The 17,250-nt window shown below is 55.9% G+C and overlaps 1 protein-coding gene across 6 annotated transcripts in view; it reads right to left on the reverse strand.

The window, feature by feature from the left end:
* Positions 1–876: 876 nt before the first annotated feature.
* ACACB (acetyl-CoA carboxylase beta) overlaps positions 877–17,250 on the reverse strand; it is a 96,368-nt gene continuing 79,994 nt past the window's right edge. For 4 of the 6 annotated variants that reach the window (XM_060192550.1, XM_060192551.1, XM_060192552.1 and 1 more), the window contains 16 exons: positions 16,375–16,497; positions 14,504–14,773; positions 14,238–14,335; positions 12,284–12,404; positions 9,043–9,153; positions 8,145–8,288; positions 7,011–7,131; positions 6,235–6,331; positions 5,976–6,072; positions 5,534–5,669; positions 4,307–4,484; positions 4,046–4,158; positions 3,811–3,965; positions 2,876–3,046; positions 2,637–2,773; positions 877–2,005 (listed from right to left, as the gene is read on the reverse strand). In XM_060192550.1, the coding sequence (XP_060048533.1) occupies positions 1,879–2,005; positions 2,637–2,773; positions 2,876–3,046; positions 3,811–3,965; positions 4,046–4,158; positions 4,307–4,484; positions 5,534–5,669; positions 5,976–6,072; positions 6,235–6,331; positions 7,011–7,131; positions 8,145–8,288; positions 9,043–9,153; positions 12,284–12,404; positions 14,238–14,335; positions 14,504–14,773; positions 16,375–16,497 (2,199 nt within the window). In that variant the 3' untranslated portion in view covers positions 877–1,878. Of the gene's footprint in view, positions 2,006–2,636; positions 2,774–2,875; positions 3,047–3,810; positions 3,966–4,045; positions 4,159–4,306; positions 4,485–5,533; positions 5,710–5,975; positions 6,073–6,234; positions 6,332–7,010; positions 7,147–8,144; positions 8,289–9,042; positions 9,154–12,283; positions 12,405–14,237; positions 14,336–14,503; positions 14,774–16,374; positions 16,498–17,250 lie in introns of those variants that run through there. The other 2 variants (XR_009550301.1, XM_060192554.1) reach the window with 2 other exon arrangements.

The raw sequence follows: 17,250 nt of genomic DNA on the forward strand, positions 1-17,250 counted from the left end.
CAGCTGACTTTTGGAGTCAAAGAAATGGAAGTGGGGAGACCAAGAGATGAGGAGATTCAGCGCAGTGCAGCTCACATGCAAAGCTTTGTCTCACTCGGGGTTTGGGGCTTCCAGACTCTTCCAGCTGGGCAGGGGAGGCTCTTGTGGATCTTGGGTCTCACGCACAGAAGGTGGAGCTCTGTCCACTGTGCTGCCTCCTCAGACCCCCCCGAAACTCAAGGTCCTTAGAGGGCGTGTGAGGGGCTGGGCAGTCGAGTACCAGATTAAGAGCACGTATTACAAACCACAAGGGCCCACCGCCAAGGATCCCAGTTTGAGCACCTGGCTCCTCACCTGCAGGAGGGACGCTTCATAGCAGTGAAGCAGGTCTGCAGGTGTCTCTCTCTCTTTCTCTCTCTCCCTATTCCCCCCTTGCCCTCTACCCTGTCCAACAAAATGGAAAAATCTGAACACCAGGAGCAGTAGATTCCTACAGTGATAACCTTGGAGGTTAAAAATAAGGCGGGGAGGGGCTGTCCACCCCGAGTCTGACTTGTCTATGATTCAGGGGTGTGTGGGTGAGGCCCAGATGAGGCTGGACCACCATCCCGAGCCTGCTGTGTGGCCTCCCACCCATACTGGCCTGAGTTGGCCGAGTCGTCCTCCCTTCCCTGAGCCAGGACTCTAGGTATGCAGCAGCCCCGTGTCCCCCTCACCCCTCAGGCTGAAAAGGCCGGGTCCTCCATCTGCCTGCCTGCAGCCTGGGGGGGCGGAACCCCATCCGAGTTGTGGCTCTCCCCACCGCCCCCAGTCTGGCTGGTGCTCACAGCTGCCCCAGGAGGGACGGCAGGGGCAGCCTGCCTCTCCCCTCTAGATGACGAGTCCAGGCCCACAAGCTTCCTTCAAAAAAATAGTTTATTCCCACAGGTTTCCCGTCCCCCCAGCCAGGGTGGCGGCACATCCTGAGCCTGTCCGTCCTTCCATCCTGGGCTTGGGGCCCACTGTCACTGGCCTGAGTGGCTGTGGACACGACTTTGTGTTCTGAAGCTCAGATATCCTCTGGCCTCTAGGGCTACTTGCTGGCTAACGTCATTGGCCTCTGGGGTGAGGTGTCATTGGGTGTCCTCGACAGGCTGTCCAGGGACAGATGGACGAGCTGCCCAGCTGGCGTGACCCGAGGTCCAGTGCTCTTTCTCGATCCCGCCACGGACCACGAGGCAAATGGTGTCGGAGTGACAATGGTGACTTGAGAGGACCCTCCAAGGGGAGTGTCAGCGATCGGTGGTGACACTGTGGCCTCCCAGCCAGGCAGGAGGGTGCACCTGGGGGAGAGGGAAGACTGTGCTCACAGGCCGTGAGGGCTTGGAACTGGCTTGCCTCCCAGAATGGCAAGCAGAACTGAGCTGAGCACGACCCGTTTTGGGAAGATGAAACACCATCTGATTCTCAACTAAAAATCGAATCAAATCACCTGTATTCTCTCCTGGGAACGCCCTTCAACACAAAAATGGGCTTTCTCTCACCCCCTACACTCCTTCTGGGCCAGTGACACAGCTGACGCCAGGAGCCAGGCTCAGAGCACAGACAACCGAGTCGTCAAAGTCCCCTCCGTATAGGGGGCTTCGGAGAGGGCACCGGGCTCCATGTGACACCATCTCCACAGACAACACCCACCGGGCGACAAGGGAGAGGTGCAGGGCCTGCTGGGAGGGGCCCCCTGGGCCTGTTTATTGAGGGCAGAGTGAGCTGGGGATCGATAGCCGTGCAGAGATGCCCCGGGCCTTCCCTTGAAGAAGCCGAACAACAGAGACCCCTGAAGCCGGGGGTGGGGGGCTCCTGGCGGGGCCACGGCCGACCGACAGAGGGTGAGCATGGGGGCCGTGTCCCGGGGCGGGCAGGTCAGGTGGAGGCCGGGCCGTCCAGGCTGGTCAGCAGCTGGGCCACATGCGCGCGCTCGGCCGGGCTGATGTGCTGGCTCAGGTGCATCACGCAGTCCACCGCCACCTCGGGGTTCTCCTGGGCCAGACTGCGGGGGACAGGGCGGGTTATTCCTGCCTGACGTCAACGGCCACCCCAGAGTGGGGGCATGGTGGTTCAGGAAGCTGGGTCACCTTCCTGGGTGCCAGCCAGCCCAGAGCTCCCGGCATGTCACCATGGTGGGGACACAGGAGGGGCTGGGGCGCCTGCAGGGGGACAGAACAAGTGCCTCCAGGGCCTGGCACTTCCCCGGGGCTCAGCTTCCTCCCCCAAGGGGGTGGTTACAACTCCTTTATCAACTACTCACAGGGGAGGTGGGGGTGGAGAGAACCCTCTGGAAAGACTGACTTAGAAGGGTGCCTGATGGCTCACTATTGGGGGGAGGGTCTAAACCAGCCCGGCCATGTCGCCACCCCAGTAGGATCAGGCACCCTTGGGTGCTGGGGGCTGCAGCCAGGCAGGGGGTGGAGAGGCTGGGGTGCTGGGGCAGTGACCAGGCCTGGAGGGGACCTTGGGGCAGGGCGTGGAATGCTGGGGGCAAAGCCAGGCCTGGAGGGACCTTCTGGGGTAGGGCATGGGGTGCTGGGGCAGTGGCCAGGCTGGGTGGGGACCCCTGGGACAGGGCATGGGGTGCTGGGGCAGTGGCCAGGCCTGGAGGGGCCCCTGGGTGTAGGGCTCACCTGCGGATGGTCTTGATCACAGAGTCGCGCTTCAAGCATCTGATGTTCTCGAGGAGGGAGGAACGTACCCTGTCGCTCTCCTGCCAGTGCTGCTCTAGCCACTGAACCGCTGTCTGGTTGTTGTCCCACAGGTAGGCCTGTGTGGGCGGGGCTGCGTGAGATGGGTGGGGGCCCCCTCTGCCTCCCACCCACCTCCGGAGGGCCAGACCCCGCCGGCCCACCCTCGGCCCCCGGCCCACCTTGACGGCACCCTCGGTCTCCATGAACCAGCGGCGCAGCGTGGACTGCACGTGGGCATGGCTCAGCTCCCCGCTGGCCCGCACCATCTCCTGATTCACCTGGCTCTCCAGCAGGAGGCGCCGCAGCCGCCAGTACAGGAAGGTGCGTGCCGTCCTCCACTCCAGCACGTCCTGCAGGCCGGCCCCGTCTGAGTCCCCCCGGGATGCAGGGGTGCCACCTGGGATCCGTCCCCCCCCCCCCGACCCTGCTCTGTGGTGGAGTTGAGGGAATGGAGTGGGAGCTTGTGTGGGCTCCAAACCACAAGTGACCTCTGGGCTTTTGTTTTGGAGAGGAGGAGGAAGAGGAGGAGGAGAAGGGGAAAAAAGAGGAGGAGATGGAGGAGGAAAAAGAAGAGGAAGAGGAAGAGGAAGAGGAGGAGGAAAAAGAAAAAGAGGGAGAAGAGGAGGAAGAGGAAGAGGAGGAGGAGGAAGATGGGTGTACGGATGAGTGAAAGGGGAGAGAGCACAGCTCCACCATCCATGATACCCCAGTGTGATGCCAGGGTTCAAACCCAGGACCTCCAGCCCCCCCCTCCCCGAGCTCTCCTGCCCACAGATCACACCCATTTGACCAAGCCGGGAAACTGAGGCTCAGGGCAGGGGGGCAAGTGGCCAAGTCAGAGGCCTGGAGGGCTGGGGTCAGCCGGGCTGTGAGAGGACCAGGGTGTCCCCTGGGGCAGGAAAACGGCCTCGGGTCCCAGGTTGACCCCGGCCACTCCACCCACACCGGGAGGGTACACGGGGCCCAGACCCTGCTGCTCACGAGACTCTTGTTGGGATTCTGGTTTCCCTGCTCAGGAGAGCCACCAGCTCTGAGGCTTTTGGGGACTCCCTGGGAATTCCAATGCCCAGCACCCAGCCCCAAGAGGGCACCTGGGGAAACCCCAGTCCCTCACCGAGATGACCCCCTTCTCCAGCATGCGGCCAGGAGTGTCGTGCAGGTCAGCGAACTGCACCGCCACCTGGTGGTAGGTGGGCAGCAGCAGCTCCTCCCGCGCCCGCAGCTGCGCCTCCAGGGCCTTGCGGTCCTTGTCTGGGAGCTCCCCTGAGCCTGCGGGTGGAGGGGTCAGGCTCAGGGAAGCAGGGGGGCAGGGGGCGTCAGAAAGTGGCAGGGGGCGGGCAGGCACTCACTCAGCTGCTCCACCAGCGTCTTGGCCACGGGGTCGAGCCTCCTCATGGCCTTGGACAAGTCCTTCTTTCGGAACTTGATCTCCACGGTGCCCTCTGACTCCAGAACGCCCCCCCTGGGGACAGCAGAGGGCAACGGACGGCATGAGAGACGCAGCCATGAGGTCCACCGCCTCCCGGCCCCACCAGGCGCCAGACACCAACCTCAAAGGAGACTGAGGAGCCACCCGCGTCCCCTCCCCCACACACGGGGCGGGCACCCACCTGCTCTCCTGGTCCGCGTACATTTCCATGCACTGGGGGTTGATGGTGGGGTCCAACACCACCCAGGAGCCCCCACGCAGCTCGGCATAGGGGGGGATGTAGATGAGGATGGGTTGCCGGTACTGTCGCAGGCTGTCCACGATGTAGGCCCCGAACTTGAGCACCTGGTCGTACATGTCTGCACACGCGGGCAGCCTGGGAGTAAGGGGGCCCTGCCCTGCTTCCCCAGCCAGGTCCCCAGGGGGAGGAGTGGCTACAGGCCCCAGGGCACCCCAGGATGGTCCACCAGCCAGGTAGCAAGAGGCTACTCAGCTCCTTGCATGGTCACTGTCCCCGTGACCTGTGACAGCTCAGCAACTCCACCCTCTTCTTCGATTTAGTCTGTCTGCTTAGTCTCGTGGGGCACCAGGGAAGAACCCAGGGCCTCACACACGCACACAATGCCACAGCAGAGCTGCCTCCTTGTGCCAGACCTTTCAGTACTTTAGAGAGAGAAGGTGAGGCAGACAGGAGAGACCCCCACAGCCCTGTCTACCTTCCATGGGCTCCCTGGGTGCTGTCCATGGTGCTGAGAGAGGAGAGACCCCCCACAGCCCTGTCCACCTCCATGGGGCTCCCTGGGTGCTGTGCCTGGTGCTGAGAGAGAAGAGACCCCACAGCCCTGCCCACCCTCCATGGGCTCCCTGGGTGCTGTGCCTGGTGCTGAGAGAGGAGAGACCCCCACAGCCCTGCCCACCCTCCATGGGGCTCCCTGGGTGCTGTGCACAGTGCTGAGAGAGGAGAGACCCCCACAGCCCTGCCCACCCTCCATGGGGCTCCCTGGGTGCTGTGCATGGTGCTGAGAGAGGAGAGACCCACAGCCCTGCCCACACTCCATGGGCTCCCTGGATGCTGTCCATGGTGCTGAGAGAGGAGAGACCCCACAGCCCTGCCCGCCCTCCGTGGGGCTCCCTGGGTGCTTGCTGTGCACGGTGCTGAGAGAGGAGAGACCCCACAGCCCTGCCTGCCCTCCATGGGGCTCCCTGGGTGTTGTGCAGGGTGCTGAGAGAGGAGAGACCCCCACACCCCTGCCCACCCTCCATGGGCTCCCTGGGTGCTGTCCATGGTGCTAAGAGAGGAGAGACCCCACAGCCCTGCCCACCCTCCATGGGGCTCCCTGGTGCAATGACCAGGACCAGGGGTGGCCCCTAAGGACCCTTCCCCCCACACATCCAGGGGTGGCCTTACCTCTCATTCCCCCTGAAAAGCCCCTCCAGTTGGCAAAGATCATGAGAGGCAGGTACTCGCGATTAAAGTCCCTGATGGCCTGGGCCGTCTTGTAGGCCGAGTCTGGGAACCACACCTGGCCGGCCTGCTGAATGACCTGCACACGGGATGCCTCTCAGTCCTGGAGCTGCTGGGGACTGGGACACAGGCTCCCACTCCCAGACATAGAAGCCCTGCCACCGGGGGTGCAGCAGCAGAGTCGGGGCTCAGGGAGAGATCTCTGAGCAGAGCAGACAGGTCTGTCAACTCACTCCCAGGCTGGGGCAGCCATGTTGGCCTGGACCTGCCCTCTGATCTGGGAGATGCCCCAGGGCCGTGCCTCCCAGGGAAGGCACCCAGAAACCGTGATGGGAGAGACTCCCTGTGGGAAAGAGGAGGGTGTCGGTTGGGGGTGTACACCCACCTTGGCCTCAGAATCCAGGTTGGCGGGGTCTGCGGGCACTGCCACCTCCACGGTCCTCGTCTCTACAGCGATCACACCCACAGGGATGCCCCCCAGCCTGCACGGGGAGCCCGGGTGAGCTGTGCTGGGGGACCCCAACCAGGGCAGCACTCAAGGGCATAGGGGTGGGTGTGCAGGGCGCATGCACTGCCCCTTGGCTGTGGAGGCCTCACAGGGATGCCACCTCGGCATAGGAGGCTCAGGCCACCCTCGGGCTCACCTGGCTCGACCCGTCACCACCGTCTGGGCCCAGGGCTTCATGATCTCCTGGAAGCTGCCTTTGTCGAAGAAGCCGCTCTGCCAAGATCCCTTCAGAGCTGTGGACAGAGGGGCGGGACCCCGGATCATGAGGGATCCCTGGGCTGCAGAGAGCTTGACCGTGGCAGCCCAGAGACCCTCTTCTGGAAAACCAGGAGCCCAGCTCCAAGCACCAGCAAGTACATCGGCCATTCATCAAGATGGGGGCCAGCCGGCCAGATGGGAGACACGGGCCCGACGGGGCTGGGCGCTGCCAACCAAGACCAAGTGGGAGGCCGGCTGCCCCCAGAAGAGACAGGCCAGGTGTAGGTGGGGACGCTCCATCTTCCCCTGGCAGGGCCTGGCTGGCACCTCTCCTGCAGCGAGACACCCAGGGCAACTGTCCCCACTCACTGGACACCAGGTGACATCCAGGAAAGCATCATGAGCAGTGAAGCAGGGCTACAGGTGTTTCTTTCTCTATCTCCCACTTGCAATTTCTCTGTCTCTATCCAAAGCACATACATGAGGAAATAAATGATAAATATTGTTGAAAAGTTAGACAAACAGAGAGGGGGATATAGGCTCCAGTCCGGAGGCTTTCTCAAGAGTCAGGCAGGGAAAAGCAAATGGAGACAGCTCCCAGTCCTCCACGGCCCCTGCCTGCACCTCCCCTGCCTGTCTCAGATGTCTGTCCCAGTCTCACGCTCCCCAGTCCCAGGAAGGACCCAATCTCAAGCACAGCACCTTGGAACTTACTTGGGTGAGGCCTTCCCGCCAGCATCCACCGCGGGTCATAGGGGGCTCTGGTTGGGAGGAATTCGATTTCTCTGTCGATGGGGTCGGTGGGAGTGATGATGGGGACAGTGCTGCGGTTGTCCTAGAAAAGCCAGGTCTGCAGCTCAGGCTCCAGTGCTGTTCTATGGACTGGCCTCCTCTGGCTACAATTATGCCTTGTTGTGCAGCAATATACACCTCCATTCCCACCCACCCCCCTCACCAGGGGAATGAAAATTGCCAGGCAAGAACTGGCTTTCCCTCAGAGTGTCTGGAAACATAGTTTATATAAAATTAAACCCACTTCAGACAGATTCATTGAAGCCAGAAGTGAACAAAGCTGGGAAGAGCTCACTGTCTCCACAAAGTCCAAGCAAGAAAAAGATAGTATAAAAGGGAGAAGGATAGAGAGGCTGGCTGCGGGGCAGGGAAAGGCTGGCATGCAAAAGGAAGCCTCCTGCATGGGAGAAAGATGTGTTGAGGGCTGAGACGTGGCCTTGGTGGCCTGCACATGTGGGACCCTGGATAGACAGCTGTCAGAAGCTGATTCTGGGAATCTCCCTTTTGGAAATGATTATAATAACAGCCACCAGCACCCTGACTGCACAGGACACTACAGTGAACAACAGCCGTGTCTCCTGGGGTCTCCTCCTCACACTGCTGTCCAGCAGAGCCCCGAGCCCCTACCCTGGACTGCAGAAGGAGCAGACTTGTACAGCTACCTGGTTAACACCTTGTGTCTTTGTTGCTGTTTAGACAGAGGCAGAGAAAGCAGAAAGGCAGAGAAAGTGAAAAAGACCACAGCGCCGAAGCTTCCCTCAATGAAGCAGGGAACCAGGCTCGAACCTGGGTCCCGCACATGGCAAAGCAACACGCTATCCACGTGAGCTATTTCCCCAGCCTGCTACTTCCCATGGCAGAGACAAGCAGCGGTTAGAGTCTCCCCAAAGAGGAGAGAGCGGAGTCGGGAGCCCTGCAGGGCTGTCTATGGTCCGGAGTCACTACCCACCGCCCGAGGGGACGATCAGTCTCGGTGCCGCTTCCGGCAGGAAGCCAAGAGCAGCCAGGGAGGGCTGGGCGTGGGAGGCCCCTTGCAGGAGGGGCAGGGTACTGCACCTTGGGCATGTAGGACAGCCACTCCAGGATGGTGTAGACGCCCTCGAAGTCGTCGGGCACAGAGGCGTGGGAGATGCCATTGTAGTGCATGATCTGTACGCCGCCCAGCTGGTTGTTGGATGTGTAGACCTCTCGGCCCAGGACCTGAGGACACAGAGTGAGCAGGGGCCTGCCTGGGGAGCTTGAGCTGTTATGAAAGCCAAGGGACACCTGGGCTGAGCTGGGCTGATGCCCTGGGGATCTCCAGTGGCTTGGTTTCGTTTTATTTTTAGCTTTCCCACTAAAAACCCATGGCACCCAAACCACTGTGGGAACCATGTGACTTCCTTATCTCTTCCTCCTTATTTTCTGAACCGGTAAAATTTTAATAATAGTTTGGGGTGGAGGGTTGTGGCATATATCAGCAGTAGAGCATACGCGAAGGTCTGGGTTCAAGCCCTGGCACCACATGGGAGCACCATGAATAGTCCAGGGGAAGTCCAGGGATGGCGAAGCAGTCCAGTGGTGTTTCTCCCCACCTCTTCTTTCTTGCTCTGTCTCTCTGTCTCTTTTGCTCTCTCTAAAGCTATAGAATTAAAAGGTTGAGCAGTATCATACATATGTGACATGTGTGACCCCCCTGGGTCATTCCCCTGCTGGGCACTAAAAAACGTTACTAGTTATAAAAGTAAGCATTTGTAATACAGAATGTCTGCCAAGAGAGTCGGTGTGGTTGTTATTTGAGGGGTGGGTGCTGACAGGAGACCCAGATCACCCCAAATCATACGACATCTCTTGCATAGTAGGAAGAATGTAATTTCATAAGAAGACCCCCAGCCCTCAACCCAGATGAACCCAGGAGTCAGGCTGACTGGCTTGACTACCCGCACTCCCATCACACCCTCAGCCGGGAGGTCACCTTGTTAAGCGCCCCGACTCCCGTCAGGATGATGTGTGAATTCTCCACCTGGATCACCCGCTGGCCCAGCCTCACTAGGTATGCCCCGATGCCCAGGGCTCGGCAGGTCACCTGTGGACAGAGGACCCTCCTGAGCTCCTGGTGGGGACCTTGGCAGGACAGCCAGGCGCCAGTTGGCACACACAGCCATTACAGCATGGACAATGTGATCCGGGGCCCAAGAGCAAAGGCTCACAGTCACTCTGGCTGTCCACCCTGAAGACAGGCGTGCAGAGAAGACAGGGGCCAGGACAGATGCAGACACGGGACGCTCTGGGAGCCCCTCCAGCAGGCAGTCGGGGAACCCCAGCTTGACCTCAGGGCCACCGCTGCCCCTCCCCTCACACACAGCTGTGGCACACAGGGAAGGTACCAGTCAGGGGGGGGTGGGGACACTTGGGGCCTCTCAACACTGTCCTGTCGCTCCTGACGAGACCTGGCCTATTTCAAAATACAAAACAGCTCAGCTGCTGAAGTGCAGGTTGCATGCCTGAGGATCCCAGTTCAAACCTGGCATTGCAGGGGCCAGACAGGTGCTCTGATTCCCCTCTCACGTGAAACCCTCCCGACCTCATGGAGTTTGAGTAAGAAAACAAATTTTCCAGAACAAAGAGAAGTAAGGAAAACAAGGAGAAACCTGACTAGGGTGTGGCACATTGCACCAAAGCAAAGAACTCTGGGGAAGGAGGGACAGGGACGGGACAAAGGGACACTGGGGTCCTAGGGGTGTCTTCTAGACACCAATCAGGGGGAGATGAGTGGTTGGGCCTGTGTGACTGTAAATGACTAGCCTCCAGCAAAATTAATTTTAAAAAAAAAGTCGGGGGCTGAGCGGTAGCGCAGCGGGTTAAGCGCACATGGCTCAAAGCGCAAGGACCGGCGTAAGGATCCCGGTTCGAGCCCCCAGCTCCCCACCTGCAGAGGGGTTGCTTCACAGGCGGTGAAGCAGGTCTGCAGGTGTCTATGTTGGTCTCTCCCCCTTTCTGTTTTCCCCATCTCTCTCCATTTCTCTCTGTTCTATCCAACAACAACAACTATAACAACTACAAGGGCAACAACAAGGGCAACAAAATGGGGAAAACGGTCTCCAGGAGCAGTGGATTTGTGGTGCAATAACCCTGGAGGCAAAAGAAAGTCTAAAACAAAGATGGCTACCGGGACGCTTCTATATGTCAAATACAGGTGGCACAGCACTGAGGACGTAGTGGAATGACACTATGAATGACACGCCGAGGGGACCTAACCATCACCTGCAGGACAGACATCACATGAGCACATGTCACTGTCACACACGAGTGACATCTGGGGGACAAGCCTGAGGAGGATGCTGAGACCAGACTTTTCCAGTTGGGAAACTGAGGACCCCAAGCTGCATGGGGAAGGGTGGTCTTATGGGACAGAACGCCAGGAACGAGCACTGTCACTCCTGCCACTGTCACTGCTGGCAGGTGCACTCCCAGAGACAGGACTTCAGGAAGGGTCAAGATATGTGCTCAAGGGGGCTGGGGAGATGGCACAGTGGTTCTGCAAAAGGATTTCATGCCTGAGGCTCTGAGGTCTCAGGTTCAATCCCCAGGACCACCATCAGCCAGAGTTGAGCAGGGTTCTTGTTGGTCTTCCTCTCTTTCTTTCCTTCTTTCTCTCTCCTTCCTTCCTTCCTTCCCACCTTCTTTCCTCCCTCCCTTTCTTTTTTCTCTCTGTATCCATCATTAAAATATATAAAGTATTTTTTTTTTGGCCTCCAGGGTTATTGCTGGGGCTCAGCGCCTGCACCATGAATCCACTGCTCCTGGAGGCCTTTTTTCCCCCTTTTGTTGCCCTTGTAGTTATAGCCCTGTTGTGGTTGTTATTGATGTCATTCGTTGTTGGATAGGACAGAGAGAAATGGAGAGAGGAGGGGAAGACAGAGAGGGGGAGAGAAAGATAGACACCTGCAGACCTGCTTCACCGCCTGTGAAGTGACCCCCCTGCAGGTGGAGAGCCGGGGGGCTTGAACCGGGATCCTTGCGCCGGTCCTTGCACTTTGAGCCACGTGTGCTTATATAAAGTATTTTTAAAAAAATATTTTTAAATCAGACAAAAGAGCTTCTAAGCACTCAAGCCCTTCTAATTAAGAGCTCGAACCCCAGTTCAAATCATGTTTTTAAAAGAACTGCTAAAACTGAACCCAAACTCAGCCCTAGGACACTAAAGAGCTATTGATGCTGCTGGGGTTGGTCTTTAACTACAAAAAGATTCCAGAGGTAGGGGGAATGCCAGGTGAAATGCACATATTACCAAGTGCAAGGACCTGGGTTCAAGCCCCTGCTCCCCACCTGCAGGGAGTCGCCTCACAAATGGTGAAGCAGGCCTGCAGGTGTTTATCTTTCTCTTCCCCTCTCTATCTCCCCTCTCCCTCTCAATTCCTTTCCGGCCTATTTAATAAAAAAATAAAAATTAAAAAAAAAAATTTAGGGGGCCGGGTGTTAGCGCAGCGGGTTCAGCGTACATGGTGCGAAGCGCAAGGACCAGTGCAGGTATCCCAGTTTGAGCCCCCGGCTCCCCACCTGCAGGGGGGGTCGCTTCACAAGCGGTGAAGCAGGTCTGCTCCCCTTCTCTGTCTTCCCCTCCTCTCTCAGTTTCTTTCTGTCCTATCCAACAACAACAACAACAGCAATGGCAACAATGACAGCAAGGCCAACAAAAAAGGAAAAAAAACGGCCTCCAGGAGCGGTGGGTTCCTAGTGCCGGCACCAAGCCCAGTGACAACCCTGGAGGCAAAGTGAAAAGAGTGGGGGTGGGTATCTGCACCGTACAGGCCTTGCTCTAACATCTCTCTCTTCTTGGCTATTACTGGCGTTTTGCTGCTCTGAGCTGACTTTTCCAGAGAGAGAGACAGACAGAAGAAAAAAAAAGACGGGGGGGAAAGAAGCTTCTCCCCCCCCCCCCCCGGGCAGTGGGGCATGGTTTGAATCTGGATCATACACATGACCAAGCAGGTGCACGACCCAGATGAACTCTCCTGATGGACCAGGAATATTCCAGGAAGGGGCTGGGGGTGGGGGTGGGCAGAGGAGGCATGGGGCGGGGGGTGGGGTGGTTCAGATGGGTCACCGTGGAGCTGCACTGAGGACCCAGCAGCTTCCTGCGTTCTCTCACATCTGGGACGGTGGCGGCTTCCATACTAGCGACGTGAGAGGAGGTGGGAGCAGAGGGGACTCACCAGGCTGATGGTGACAACCTCGTCGTACGCCAGGGAGGACTCGCCCGCGATCATGCCTGAGCCTCGCAGGTTCTCCACACCCAGGCCTTCGTCCTTCCCAATGATGTCCGTGATCACATACCTGCGGGAGCCAAACACAGGCTGCAGCCAGGGCCCGGCCCGGGGCGCCCCGCGCTGAAGCATGAGAGGTGAGAGGTGAGAGGTGAGGAGGCTGAACACAGCAGATGGGGGGGGATGGGAGGTGGGGAACTGGAATCCTCATGGTTGGTCCCCAAGTTTCTGGGAGAACTGCATCAGTCAACTGGTAACTTCTGAAAGTCTGTTTTTGTTTGTTTTTATTGTTTATTAATATGGAGAGAGGGAAAGGGCTGGATGGTGGCACACTCAGTTAAGCGCACAGAGAATGAAGTGCAAAGACCTGCACAAAGATCCTGGTTCGAGACCCCACTCCCCACCTGCAGGAAGGATGCTTCACGAGCAACAAAGCAGGTCTGCAGGTGTCTCTCTTTCTCTCCCTATCTCCCCCTCTACTCTCAATTTCTCTCTGTCCTGTCCAATAAAATGGCAAAAAAAAAAAAAAAGGCCACCAGGAACAGTGGGCTCAAGGTGCCTGCACAGAGACCCAGTGATGACACTGGAGGCAGAGAGAGAAGAGAAAGAACCAGAATATCGCTCATCAGAGATGGAACTCAGGACCTCACACTTGCAAGTACAGAGCTCTAACCACTGCACCACCTCCCCCACTGCAACTTCTTCTGGAGGGTTCACAGAGCAGTGCCCTGCCTGCCCGCATCTCCCCAGCTCCCCAAACACCACTGCACCAGTTTGGTTCTTAGGCCTGCAGCTCAAGGACATCGTGGAAACAAAATCCAATTCCACAGGGGGTTGGAATGATAGCACAATGGTTCTGCGAGACTTTCATGCCTGAGACTCCAAAGTCCCAGGTTCAATCCCCACCATCACCATAAACTAGAGCGGAGTAGTGCTGTGGTCTCTCTCTCTCTCATTAAATAAATAATGTATTTTTAATCCAATTTGAGGGGGGGCAGGCAGAGGCACACCCAGTTAAGTGCACATATTACCATGTGCAAAGACCTGAGTTCAAGCCCTGCTCCCCATCTGCAGGGGTCCACTTCATGAGCGGTGAAGCATGCGTGCAGGTAGGTATCTTTCTCTTTTTTTTTATATTTATTTTATTTATTTTTTTCTTTTTTTATATTTATTTTATTTATTTATTCCCTTTTGTTGCCTTTGTTGCCTTATTGTTGTAGTTATTATTGTTGTTGTTGGATAGGACAGAGAGAAATGGAGAGAGGAGGGGAAGACAGAGAGGAGGAGAGAAAGACACCTGCAGACCTGCTTCACCGCCTGTGAAGCGACTCCCCTGCAGGTGGGGAGCCGGGGTTCGAACCGGGATCCTTATGCCGGTCCTTGTGCTTTGTGCCACCTGCGCTTAACCCGCTGCGCTACAGCCCGACTCCCTTTAATTATTTTTTTATTTTTATTTATTTATTCTGGCTTATGGTGGTGCAGGGGATTAAACCTGGGACGTTGGAGTCTCAGGCATGAGAGTCTGTTTGCATAACCATTATGCTGTCTACCCTCCGCCTCTCTCTCTCCATCTTTAACTCCCCTTCCCCTCTCAATTTCTGTCTTGTCAATTTAAAAAAAAAAAATAGAAAAGAAAAAGGAAGGAAAATAGTCCTGCCTGAAGTGGTACATATGTGGTGTTGGCAAAAAAAAATAAAACAAAAATCCAATTTGATTTTATGAAAGGCGGGAATGATTTGGGGATCAAAAGGAAAGGTTCTCAAAGGAAACCGTCCCCCCAGTCTCTTGGAGCCCATAATGGAAGCTTGGGGGTCCCAGCCAATAACCAGAACCAGTGACACAAGCAGAGGCAGAGAGAGACATCCCCCCAAACTCCCCCTGTAGCCGAAAGCCCCTTCTCTACCTAGACTCCCCATCTTCCTCCACGTGCCTGCAGCGCACAGAGTTTTGGGCGCTGATCTTGGTGTAGTCTTGAGGCGTCAGGTACAAGTACTTAAACCCCTGGAAGACAGAGCTGTGAGATGGGGCCCGGCTCCCAGCTCCCAGCGGGGTGGGAAGGCAGTGGATGAGCACAGTAGCTGCCTTCAGGCCTGAAATGGATTCAGACCTCGCTCCCGCCCTAATCTAGCATGCAGCCACCTGTGCTATACCCCCGGCCTCGCCGCCTACCTTGTGGGGTTGTTTGGGGTCCACCCAGGCCACCTGGAACATGTGTTTGACCTCCTCGGCCAGGCCGATGCGGGCACCACTATTGGCGGCCAGGTAGATGCGGGGTAGGCCCTCTGCGCGGGCCAGCTCTGAGGCCCGAAGGTACAGGAGGTCCTCGCCGGGCCCGAACGAGCCGATGCGGAAGGTGATGTCGTTGCAGATGACCACCACGTCTCGGCCATCCGGGTACTCGGGCGTCTTCAGCCGCATTCGGAAGGCCACCATGCCCACCTGGGAGGTGGTGGGAGGGGAGAGCGTCTGTTTCTGCAGAAGTGAGCTGCTGAGTCCCCCCCTTCAAGGTCAGGGTTTGATTTTCATAAATGACAGGGGGCCAGGCAGAGGGCACACCGGGTTTAGAGCACACATTATAGAGCACAAGGACTGCGTTCAAGCCCCCACTCCCCACTTGCAGGGGGGGGGGGAAAGCTTCACGAGCAGTGAAGCAGGTCTGCAGGTGTGTCTCCTTTTTTTTTTAAAAAAAAATCTTTATTTATTTATTGGATAGAGACAGCCAGAAATTGAGAGGGAAGGGGGAGATAGAGAGGGGGAGAGACAGAGAGACACTTGCAGCCCTGCTTCACCATTCGTGAGGATCTCCCCCTGCAGGTGGGGGCCGGGGGCTTGAACACAGGCCCTTGCGCACTATAATGTGAGCACTTAACCAGATGCGCCACCACCGCCTGGCCTCTCTCTTCCTTCTTTATCTCCCCCTTCCTACTCAACTTCTCTCTATCTCTATCCAAAACCAATAAACAAATTAGTTAGTTAATTTAATTAAAACAAAAAAAAAAGGGGATGGGCAGCAGGGCACCTGGTTAAGCACATGTCACCAAGTACAAGGATCTGGTTCGAACCCCGGCTCTCCACATGCAGGGGGGTCGCTTCACAAGCGGTGAAGCAGGTCTACAGGTGTCTCTCTTTCTCTCTCCCACTCTGCCTCTCCACCCTTCTCAATATCTCTCTGACCTTTCAAATAAAAAATAAAAAGAATTTAGTGGTCAGGAGATGGTGCAGTGGATAAAGCAGCAGACTCTAAAGCATGAGGTCCAGAGTTCAATCCCTGGCAACACATATACCAGAGTGATGTCTGGTTCTTTTTCTCTCCTCCTCTCCTATCTTTCTCATTAATTAATACATATTTTTAAAAATAAAATAAAAGTAATTTTTAAAAAAAAAGGAAAAATGGCTCCTGGGAGCAGTGGATTCATTGTGCAGGCACCGAACCCCAGTAATAACCCTGGAGGCAATAAAAATATAAATAAGGATGAATATGGGATGATCTCACTCTCAGACAGAAGTTGAAAAACAAGATCAGAAGAGAAAACACAAGTAGAACCTGAACTGGAGTTGGTGTATTGCACCAAAGTAAAAGACTCTGGCGTGGCAGGGGGAGAGTTCAGGTCCTGGAACAGGATGACAGAGGACCTAGTGGGGGTTGTATTGTTATGTGGAAAACTGAGAAATGTTATGCATGTACAAACTACTGTATTGACTGTCAAATGTAAAACATTAATCTCCCAATAAAGAAATTATAAGAGAAATAGGTCAATCATAGTCATTCCCATATAATTAAGAACTCCATTAGCTAGTTACTGGCAGTGATTTGGAACTGGTATGTGTGTCATAATTCTTTCCTCAAATAAAGAAAATAACTTTATTTTAAAAAATTAATCCCCCAATAAAGGAAAAATAAATAAATAAATGAACAAATAAATAAATGAGTGAGAGACCCTCTTGGCTCTAGCAAGTGAGGTGCTGGGGATCGAACCTGGGTCCTTGAGCATACACACTCCATGCTCCACCCTCCCTGTGGCCCCGTGGACTCTCCTCACCTCGTTCCCTCCAGGAAGTCGGTTCATCTCCACCAGCTGGCCCTGAGAGTCGAGCACAAGTTCTTTGTACGTCAGGACGTCTTTGGGGTACCCGTCTGGGGAGCCCCACAGTTTAAAGAGAGCCTGGAGAGAGGTTGGGGAAGAGAGAGACAGCCCTGGAGTCACCGGTCAGGAGGGACCACCTTCCCGCTCTCTCCCTACTTGCAGTGCGGCAGAGCCCAGATCATAAAATGATTAGCCGAGCGCCCAGCCCGTGGAGCTGTCAAAGGTTTTCTCCACAGCTGGAGAAAGAAGAGCCATGGGAAGACCCTGTGAATAAAACTAAGGGGGCAGGAAGCACACTTGGCAGAAACAAGCTAACATGCCGTTTTGGTCTTTGAGGGCGTGTAGCTGACACGGGGGGGGGGGGGGTACCCACTGATCCTACTTCTGTCTGCTTGCAATGTCTACCATCACCCTCTCTCCACCTTCCTTTCTAGTCTGTGATCTGTGCTCCAGATCACGGACTAGAAAGGGGGGAAGCCAGGCTGATTTTGGAAAAGACTATTATTAAAAGACTATTATTATTAAAAGACATTATGATGGCAACCCAATGTTGGCGTCTTCTCTTTTTTTATCAGATTTATTGATTTGATTTATTACTTTTTAATTTTTTAATTTGCTTTTTCCCCTTTTGTTGACCTTATTTTCTTATTGTTGTAGTATTTTTATTGTTGTTGTAGTTATTATTGTTGTTATTGATGTCGTCATTGTTGGATAGGACAGAGAGAAATGGAGAGAGGAGGGGGAAGAGAGGTGGAGAGAAAGATAGACACCTGCAGATCTGCTTCACCGGCTGTGAAGCGACTCCTCTGTAGATGGGGAGCCGGGGGCTTG

The sequence above is a fragment of the Erinaceus europaeus genome, chromosome 6, assembly GCF_950295315.1.
Source record: "Erinaceus europaeus chromosome 6, mEriEur2.1, whole genome shotgun sequence".
Lineage (NCBI taxonomy): Eukaryota > Metazoa > Chordata > Mammalia > Eulipotyphla > Erinaceidae > Erinaceus > Erinaceus europaeus.